This window comes from Lissotriton helveticus, chromosome 3_1 (assembly GCF_964261635.1).
Source record: "Lissotriton helveticus chromosome 3_1, aLisHel1.1, whole genome shotgun sequence".
Lineage (NCBI taxonomy): Eukaryota > Metazoa > Chordata > Amphibia > Caudata > Salamandridae > Lissotriton > Lissotriton helveticus.
Window position 1 is genome coordinate 581771679 of NC_136061.1, and position 11027 is coordinate 581782705.

Sequence of the window (11027 nt, forward strand, 5' to 3'; positions counted from 1 at the left end):
TTTCACAGAAATAATCATTAATTTTATTGCAGCCTTCCTGCGAGGGGGTAAGATCCACTGATAAATTAACTGGGCTGCATAACTCTTTGACTATTTTGAATAGTTCTTTTGATGAATTTTTGCTTTCTGTTATCCTCCGTGAGAAATAGTCTTTCTTTGCTTTCCTAATAGCTTTGTTGTAGAGCGCAAGTTCCTTTTTGTATATGGCTCTTGTTTCTAGGGTTTTATTGAGCCTCCAATTGTGTTCGCAAGATGTACATTTCCTTTTTAAAGATTTTAGTTCAGGTCCATACCACTTCTCTGAAACTGTGCCTCTCCGTTTATGTTTAGAGAGCGGAGCTGAGCAGTGTTCCAGCGCACACTTGATATTATTCTGGAGCTCTTCTATTTCATTATTAATATTGGTGTTTCCTATGGATACCTGTGAAAAATAATTCTGGAATTTTTCCACAGAAATTTTTTTCCAGCTCCTAGCTGATGCTGTTGATGGGGGCATGGATTTAGAGAGTTTGGTAGGTACTTTAATAGTGAACAAAATCATAGAGTGGTCAGTCCATATCAATGGTTTAATTGCATTGATGTCAATGGCTCCTATATTGGAGAAGATGAGATCTAAAATATGTCCAGCCCTATGTGTTGGCTGATTAATTATTTGTGTCAGCTGAAGGATATCCATGTCCTCCACTAACTGTTTGGTTAATGGGTTGCTGCAGCTATCAAAGTGTACGTTAAAATCTCCTATCACAAGGATATTCTTGTTTTTGAGACAAACCGGTAGTATTTGGGTAAAAAGTTGGGCACTAAAATCTAAAGTGCTTGCAGGGGGGGTTATAAACTATCACTCCCCCAAATATAATATTAGTGTTTACGGATACTGAAAATGCCATTGCTTCATGGCTGTTGGACTGTGTGATCGGTTCTTGTCTACAGGTAAGGGATTCCCTAAATAGCAGGGCTACCCCTCCGCCTCTTTTCTTCACTCTATTCAGATTGAGTATTTTATATTCCGCTGGAAGGGCTGTCGCGATGTCTGGGGTGCTGTGGGTATCGAGCCAGGTCTCAGTAATAAAAACTAAGTCTGGTCTGATTTCTGTCAATAAGTCCCATAGCTCTATCGCATGTTTGGGTAGGGATCTTGCGTTGAGATAGATGCATTTAAGGGCCAGAGTTGGGGTATTTTTTATACAGACTTCTGTCCCTATATCACTTCCCCATTGACAGTGCCGACAGCAAAAAGGGCCCATAGCATCATATGGTCCCAGTCGAGCACAATGTGTTGTATTTCTTGCCCCTACTTTGTTCAAACTCCTAAGCTCAGCGCTGGAGTACGAGATAGTGCAGTTAATATCTTCGGTGGGTAATTGGGCATGGGGTGTGGTCCCTAGTCCCGGCCTGTCGCGGACGGGCGCAGACGGGCTTGCCTTTGGCGCCCCGCCGGCGCCCCCGCTGCGCCTCCTGTATGAGGGTGCCATTTTATCTAGAAAAGAGCGGGAGGGGCTTAGCGCTAGTATGCTAGCTCTTCCTCCCTTTCCTCACCCAAAATGGCGGCCCCAACCAGCCTCTACTCTGCTGTAATCAGGTAAAACAGAGTGCAATTTCCTTTTAAAACATAGTAATCAGTTTTAAAATAGCAAGCAATGTTTAAATACAGGTCCCGGCTTTCCGCCTCAGGACACTGTCTAATTATTAAAAACTATTTTCTCAAGTGCAAAAAACAGTTTGTGCAAATAGCAGTTTTTAAAACAAACAACAGCGCTCAGTTTACCATAACACACACACTAGCAATCAGTGGGGGAATGGTGGTTTCTGAGGTTAGCAGCAGCTACTATGGGTAGCAGCAGCTACAATGGTTTGGCCTTTGATACCCAAGGCACTTTCTTTACTATTAATACCATCAGTGGCCATTGGAGCAATGAAAGGGGCTAGTGGCAGCTGCCGCCAATCTTAAGTAGTAGGGCAGCGCAGGAAGGGGTGTTGGGGAATATAAATAATATAAAAACGACTTGCCTGCTGCTCAAGCTTGCACCTACTTCCCTGTTCATCTAGATCCGGCAGTCAATGGCCCAAAAAGCACAGACTCCCCACCCAAGCCAAACGCAGCTCTCATGTTATACCTAGCATCAGAGAAGTACCGGCATTGGCCTGAGCGGGCTGGTCTGACGCTCGCCCAGGCATAGGGCAAGAGCAACACAGCTTGGTTGGAGAAACATAAATGTGCATGTCGGTTTGGCCGTCCTAAAACGGTTGGCCAAACCAACATGTGCTCTGAAAGTGCCCACCACTCCTCCTCCTTGCCATGGCCCGCCCCGTCCTAGACTCCATCAGCTTCACAGCTCACACAGTGATAAATAAAATGATAATAACATTGTTTTATTATAAAAAAAATGTATCATCTGCTGGCTCTGAGCAGTGGGGCGACGCTCCTCTGCCATTACGGAGGAGCCGCCCCTGGAAGGGACAGAAAACAAAGTCCTAGGAGCCCTCTTTTATTTCTAAAGTTTCCAACTCTTGATCTTCCCCTAGGCCTTCAAATAAATGATGCTAGATGGTTCAGAAGTGGGACAAGGGCCACCCTGTGAGGTCATTCAGGTCAAAGGGTATGTAATAACACCTCCACTACCCCTGTCATTTTGGCGAATTCACATCCATGCGTATTGCTCAAAAACTCCCATTCATCAAGCCATCTTGCTCCAGATCATCCATAAAACTAGGGGAGCATGCTGCTGGTGTGGTCTAGCTGGTATGGTTTCAGGTGAGCTCTGGCCTTCCTCCCTGTAGTACTGCAACAACTCATGTGCCAACGGCTTGGCACCGGTGTCTGACTAAAGAAGTGAGCGATGGAGGCAAAGGCTGGAGCAAACAAGATCATGATGAAAAGCAGACTGTTTGAAGAGTCTTTTGATGAAGAGGGCTCAACGGCGTGCAGAGGTTGCTTAATACTCGGAGGTATTCATGCACCCGCAGAGGCTCTCGCTCTTTACCCTCCACCACCATGAGCCAGAAGCGGTAGAGCCACAAAGAAGGGAAACATGTTTATTAAATATGGTTTAAGGTTAATGATCTATTGATTTGTACACGGCCACAGCTGACTCTTGAATGCCATAAAACAAACAGCAGGATTTCCATTTCATAGAATTCTTATTGGCTGGTGGCCACCAGGCTACTTATGAGTTGCAACATAGAACTCGCGGAAGGGAAGGGGAAATGCAGGATGCCTCAGAATGGCCACGTTTGTCGCAGTGGACTGCTCTGCACAAGGTTTCATAGAGTCTCTCCACCGTTCTAGTGTTCAAAATAGCTATTCAAAATTTCCCTTTACAGTATGACTAAAGTGTCTGGGATTGCATTGGCTTTGTGCGGGTCCTGTAGAAGTTTTAAACCTTTGCCCTCCCTCGAGATTCCAGACGCACATCGATTTGAACCCGACAGCCATTTTTGACGGTTTCTATAATGCTGCCCAATTCATTGATTAAAAGGGCTTATTGTGTACTGTTTGCCACCACCTTTTGTGGAATGAGCTGGCACTCTCAGATAAGTTGTTAAAATGTGCAGTGTCGACCTAAAAAAGCAGTAAATATTTACCCCTAACAGCCTATCCTATCACAGACACTGACGTTTTAGTGAGCCCCAGGTCTGAGTTTTGGCTCATTATGTTATCAAAATTTGTATAGTATCTTCTACTATTAATATCTCAAACTGCGTGTCCACTTAGTACATTGCGGAGATTTACATCAACCCATATTTATGGTTGTTTGGTTCTGTCTGGGTAGTAGAGACATGTTAAATGTCTAGTGTACTAATGCTTGCTTTGGTTAATTTAAAAGTAAAATGTGATTGATCCTGTCCAAGATTTTTGTAGTGTGTTGTGTGTGTGAATGGGTTTGCCTAAGCATGTTGACAGTCTTTCAACTGAGTGGTTGGATGTTCATAGGGTAACCTGCCTGATTGTGTTTTTGTTTAATTTATTTATTGTTTATTCTTGGTTGATAACAACCGTACAAACATGAATTACTTTCCACTGCCAACAAGCATTGGCAATGCCAATAGATCGGTCTTTAAATAAATGTTGTATGGTAAAATGAAGCATCACAAGTAAATAGCATAGGAAAGGATATGTATTTGTGTGGAAGCAAAGAACTGTAGAATAATATTGATGTAGGTTAAAAGCTCAGGTGACAGTTGCACTGTCAAGCCAGGCCTAACCACCCTTGTAGGTTAATGGTTTCCCTACTCCCATCTTTGCTGCTGCCAGAGAAAAACACGATAAAATATCCATGTATATAAAACACTTTTAATAGCTTTAGAATGACATGTCTGTAAACTAAAGCTTAGGCAGCTGGATAAATAAACAAAATAATGCCATTTGTGTGGAGGGCAAGCACTTTTTTGTGGAAGCACACAAATTCTGGCTAATCAAAAGATGCACCTCTCTGTTTGTGTATTGAGCCAATTCCCCTCCCTAGTGATTGTCACAAAAGTGTTACAATGAAGTATTCTTCAGTCATAAATTCTAGCAATCAATAAAATAATCAAAGTAGTCAAATAACAGTAATTATTTTCAGTCTGGGCACTTTGCAGTTCATATTGTTCTTAAATTGAGTCTTTGGATATCAAGGTTTAAAGTGGTAGTTCACAATGACATCAGCTTCCATCACAAAATATTATAAAATTGACATTGTGCTTGTATGTTCTATGTACTTGATATCAGGCGTGATTTATCCCTTTAGGGATATCTCGGCGCTGCACTGTAATTGACTAGACAAGAGCTGTAGCAGACGACTTTGAAGCTGTGGAACTGGGTTCTCAGTAGTGACGCTCAACATCCTGTGATTCTGGGCAAAAAGCCCCCAAAAAACATGTGTTCAGCAATTTTTAAAAATGGTTGAAATTGGAAGAGAACCAGATATGCAGAGGGAGGGTATTCCAATAAAACGACGCTAGATAGGAAAAACCCCTCCCCCAAATTTAACGGTACGTGTGCGGGAAAACTGCAACAACTCTTTATTAGAAGATCTTAGTAGTCTGGTGGGCCTATAAATATAACATATTTGTTGCAAGTACACGGGCCGGGCCTGATACAAGGCCTTGTGGGTTGGACATCACAGTTTAAAAATTGGACATTTCTTTATTGACAACTAGTGTAGAGTTTTAAGGATGGGCGCTGAGGGTGACCAGGCTGGCATACTGCATATTTATCTTGCTGCGGTATTTTACACCACCTGCAGTTTGACCACCAGCGCAGTATTAGCACCCACCAGCAATGATTTGCCATAACCCAGGCGCCAGGACTAACGTTTTCCTGGGGTGGAAGGCAACCAAGGGAAAACCTGTTTTTGCAGTTTCATTGTGGCAAATCACATGCCACATGTAGTGTTGACTTGCTCTCTCATAGATAACTCCCGGTTGATTTTTTACTCCTAAGTTCTTCAGTACCTGCTTGGGAAGGGGAGCCAGACCGAGATCGGAGGGCCACCAGTCTGGTAAACTCACTTCCCATGCGTTTCCAGACAGTACGATCTTGGATTTGTCACTATTTAACTGGAGACAATTCGAAGTCATCCAGTTAGCGATTTTTCCCATACAAGGCTTGAATTGCTGCTGCATCTGGTTTGACTCGGGTCCGAAAGAAATAAGCAACTGAGTGTCGTCGGCATATGACACGATCTGCACTCTGCAGGATCTCACAACATGGGCCAGAGGGGCCACATATATTTTGAATAATATAGGGCTCAAACAGGAGCCTTGGGGGACTCTTTTATTGTCTATTATCTTCTTAGATTTAAAAGGTCCCAAACACACTTGTTGGGAGTGATTGTCGAGTAAATCCCTTAACCACATCAGAGCCCTACCATGGATACCTGCTTCATGTAATCGGTTGATAAGGATGGAGTGGGAGACCTTGTCAAACAGTGGCAATAAATTCAATAGGAATGGGATCCCTATTTCAAGTGCCATCTGGTTACTCTCCATGACAGCTACCAGTGCTGTTTCTGTACTTTGCAGCACACGAAAACCTGACTGTGAAGGATGTAAGCTCGTATTGACCTCTAAAAAGTCTGTTAATTGTTTATTAACATGGCTTTCCAGGATCTTACCAAGCAGAGGCAATAATGACACTAGTCTATAGTTTGCTAGTTCCTCTGGGTTAACAAAAGGCTTTTTAAGATGGGGCTTGATTTGTCCACACTGCCAAGCCGCTGGTAGAGTGGTAGAGATTAGTGACAAGTCGAACAGCGCCTTTATTGTAGGTGCCAAGCACTGTGCTAAACTGGAAGTGATTCTAGGAGGGCAGGGTCTAGTGGGGACCTGTTTTCGCTAATGACAGGCATTTCTGAACTTCTTCTGTAGAAGAGTTCAAAGGCCTACAATTTAAGAAGCTTCGGCAGCCGGATGAGGTTGTTTCCAATCCAGTATCATATCTGAATGCTGAAGGCATACTGTAAAGTTTGTATATATCGTGTTTATATATTTTTTTAAAGTTAATAATCAATTCACAAAGATTCTGCGAATAGAAGTAGAGCAGGCACGAGCTTTAAAGAAGCTATTTAGTATGTTATATAGCTCCTTTTTGGAGTTGCCCGTTAGAGTGATTTTTGGGGATTATGTAACTTTTCCTAGTTTTTTTAAATCTGTTTATGATAGCTTTGGGGCTTCTGTCGATATGCTGCTTTATCACTAAGAGATTTCATAGCCCATCATGAACAAAAGACTAGATTTTGGTATGACGGAGCAGCTAGGTCTCAGATCGAGAGGAACACTACACTCCCAGAGTCTACGACGTCCCTATCAGGTGCATTGATGCCTGCCCCAAGGCTCTTAGACTGATGACAGTATGGGCTCGGTTTAGGCACACTAGGGGTGCTTGAAGACCACAGGACGCAGACCCATGGCCGTTTGTTCTAAGATTTCAGTATCTTGGACTTCTGGGAGACAGCCGGTGAGTCAGTTCAGGCTCTCTGGGGGAGAGGAGTACGGAAAGAGTCCCTTTGGAAGGGAGCACATGGACACTTTAAAGCAAGTGAGCGAGTAAGTCTGTGGAGGGGTATAGTTTGAAGAACAAATGTTGCAAGAGTGCCTGCCTGGGGGACGGCACACAAAGAAGCATAATCAAAGTAAAAACGACCACTCTGGTTCTCTGACTAACCAAGTCCAGGCATTTCAGGTGTGTACCTCTCCAAAGACCGAGACAACAGCAGACAGGCATTTAAAGCACCTCACACTCTGTACCTCACAGAAGCTGCTGCCCCATTTGCAGTTCAGTCTTTTAATGTCTATATACTTAGCACAATATTTCCATGATAGAACAGAAAAGAATCAACAACTGTTTCATAATTTGAGCTTACAGAAGACTATATCAGTGAGTGACTCCACTCACCCTTCACGAGTTAACTAAGCACCCTAAAATGTAGGTGTCCAACTGTTATGGTCCTGATTGAAAGCCACAAGACCCATATGGGCTTACACTGGCAAAAACATGTCTACCCGATCACCAGATGTTGTGGTCTAATACCTACCCACATCAACACCGCCCAGCTTTTAACCTTATCCTTGTCTAATTTATTATTAAAATCATCTCTATTGGGCAAGACATAATTTTAAACATATATACCATTGTCGCCATCCAGACAGTCTCCCTCCTGGTGGAGGATCCATTACTACTTGGAGAACAGGACGTTCAAGTAGTAAAGACCCGATGATGACGCTACCCACATGATCATGCCGACAGAGAAAAAAAATACACTGCAGGCAACGTGGTTGAAGGTCTCGAGTATTTTCCAGAGACTCTGGTATAAGATTCCAGTGGTTCATTCTCCGGATCATCAGTTAACCAGAGCGGGAAGCTGGATAAACTTCTGCTCTATCTCCCTCTATCGTGATTTGCATCATAGAACTTGGACAGCTAGTGATGCTAGAGTTCTGAACCTGGGCTGGGGGAGGAGGATTGGGGTTGTAATGGGACTTTGTAACAGAAACAAGGTTGAATCGCCTGCATTACACATACATTACCAGGAGCCATTTTAACAGCACTCAAATAGAAGTAATGCAGTTTTTTCAGATATGTGGATAGAGAACAAGAGTCCTCTGAAAACCAGGGCAGAGGGGAGCAGATTCCCTCATTGTACAGGACACACAGTAGTAGGTTGGTTCATGGATCTGGACGGAGAGTTTATTACAAAATCAGGACAGCAGCTTGTTTCAGAAAGCAGATAGAACGAGAAGAGGCCATATAGGTCCATACAGAATGCAGCAGCAATCTCAAAGATCAGGACAGAAAGAGAATTAAGGACAGAGGGTAGGGGGGCAGAAGCTTCCATCAAGAATCATCACTGAAGAAAGAGGATCGCTTGCAGTGCTTAGTTTGTAACATAATCAGTGTAGTGCCTGAAGCTGTTCTCTGAAACCCATGGCTAGTCAGAACACCAAATATCAAGGCTGCTTAGTCTTGAATCTAGGCCAGGCCTCTTTAATCCACCACCAGACACTTCCTGCTCCTTTATTTCACTTTTTCAGGTTCCTGCTTTCTCCCACAGTGATGGTTTTTCCGTCTTTCCCTTTCTCCTCCTTTCCCCTTTGTGTGTTTCCTTCTCTTGCTCGAGGGAAATCGTTGAAGTTGAAAAAAAAATGCTGGTCCCCAAAAAATGAATGCCGGGGGGGCCCTACCGGCTCAAATTAAGAACTGGTCTCCTGTGGTATGGCTGTTGGCTTGGAAATCGCTTCATGCAGCCCAGAGGCCAAGTACTAAAGGGAGGCGGGGCAGAAAAATGATCAACAAGCTTTGTCATTAGAACAACAAAAAATGCTCGTACCCCTCCAGCTGGTGATGCAGTACGACTCACTGTGTATTCAACCTTATCTTATGGTACATTATCAGCAGAGAGGTAACTGATGTTCTAATCCCCAACATTGTGTGTGTGGTAGATTAACTTGCAGTAGAAAATAACCTAAAGCCGATATGCTATTTACAAAAAGTTTATTCCATTTATTTGTTAAAATATTTACTCACACGTACCAAGGCTGTGGAGGGACTTGCCAGAGGGGGATTGCCCTCAAGGTTTTAACTCCACCTGCAAATGTTCTTGTTTGTGGGTATTCACAAAGGTTTTCGGTGTCCATTGCGACCCTGGACAAGTTATAGATTTACTCCGGTCAAGAGCATGAGAAAATGTGTTTGCAGAGCAGGAATGGTGATGTAACAGTCTCAAAAACTGGCAATAGTGTATGGAAGGGGCTTCTCCGGTTGTACACTATATTCCAATGAGCAAGCAGAAATGCCAGTGCATTATTTTAAGTGGGAATTTTCAAGTTTTCCATGACTTTCCTGAGAAGCTGCAACTGAGGATCACTCTTGGCACTCCCAAAAAGTTCCAGACACAAGTAAATCTGTAGCCAGATGAAGATGTAAACCTACCAGTGGAAACCTTCAAATTTCTTCACGAAGCAGGATGGTTAAGCACCTAGGCCGATTCATTCTCTCAGCCGCTCTGCATTTATCCCCTAGTACGCAAGGTCAAGAGGCATGAAGTGGGAACTGTGTCAAGACTGATAGTATTCATGATAAACATTTTAATGTGTCAAGTTTTCATGTATCTCATCTACTATAACTCCTACGAATGTTCATTTACAATACTCTGGCGATGATAAGTTCAATGGGAGGGCTGAACACGGTCTGGGTTTGAATTGCTTTCAGGAATAAACAAATAAGTCACAAAGTACATTTGCCTTTATGGTGCATCAGTTTTTCTTTCGGTCTGTGTCTAAGTCTTCCCTCTCATAGCTGGCATTTCATATTTTTTGCAGAGAAGAGGAGGTGGCCAGGTTTCATGAGGTAATTTCAAACCCTTCCTACAAAGCCAACCCCCTGGCTCTGATTGGAGAACACCTATCGAAGAAGATGAAACAGGAAGAGGAAGAGAACCCCAGCTAGGACAAGGAAGTGAATGAGGGGGTTGGAGGACTGCTTGAAGGAGGAATGGAACAGGCAGAAGAACTTCATGTCAGAGATATTTGCCACAATAGATCTAAGGACATGTTCAGTTGTTCAGTTATTCCAGAAATTATACTGTGTATGGATGTGATTACATCCGATATGCCACATTGAGCCCCAGCATTGTGTTGTGTCCTTTATCTTCTTAAACCACAGCAGTGTTTTTTGCCCAGGTGTAAGAGTATATCTCGCTGTTTGTATTTACTTGAAGAAGTAGTGCGCCTTGGAACCTTTAAAGAATTAAATTGCTATTCATTGGTTTATCATTTGTTTTTTACCTTTTATTTGGGGCCATTTATGTTTTTGTCATATCACCTCGCAACCTGATGTCCTTGCTGTAGAGAACAACAGTCACTGGTTCAAATCCCAATGAAGCAGACTCAATTTTTCATCATGTTGAAGTCGAAAAAATTAGCACCATTACGTAAATTAATAGTAGAATCTGTTAAGGGTGCTTGGTAAGTTAACATCATAAAAAAGATCGTGTATTTTCTTATTGTAAGTTTTGATTACCCAGTGGCAGTAGTCACCGGGTAATTATAGTTAGGATCTGGTCTCCGTAGGAAAAGCATTTTTTCTTTTCCAAATAAGTTGGCGTTGTTTGAGGAATCATCATGAAACTTTCCCCCCAAAACTTCTTCCTCCTTATATCCTTCCGGGAAAGCTTTGGGTGAAGCAGGAGCCTAGAAAAATAAGGGTGAGATGGTGATCCCAAAAAGTGATTCCCCATTAATTTTCCCATAAGAGCTTTAGGCACAGCTACAGTCCAAACCCCGTAACTGATTTACTCCGCATTAGTCAGAAAGATAGATCTTGGTCGAATAAGAGTGCTTTTTGTATTTTAGTGAAGGGATGGGTCACCACCTGGTGCCAAAAATATTTATTTTTAAATTTTGCTGTGAATTCGCAGATGATCCGTAAATCTGTTGCAAAAGAAAGTGTGGGGTGGGCCAGGATCTGGGAGGGGCGCAGTGCTAAACATTATTTAGGGGAGGGGATACGAGATATCCCTGTCCGAGCCTCTGGGAGACCCAGGGGACTT

General features: G+C 43.0%; 1 protein-coding gene across 1 annotated transcript in view; it reads left to right on the top strand.

The window, feature by feature from the left end:
- Positions 1-10246, top strand: part of SLX9 (SLX9 ribosome biogenesis factor) — a 538634-nt gene extending 528388 nt beyond the window's left edge. The window contains exon 6 of the mRNA XM_078680551.1: positions 9799-10246. Coding sequence (XP_078536677.1) covers positions 9799-9925 — 127 coding nt within the window. The 3' untranslated portion in view covers positions 9926-10246. The remainder of the gene's footprint in view (positions 1-9798) is intronic.
- Positions 10247-11027: the final 781 nt, after the last annotated feature.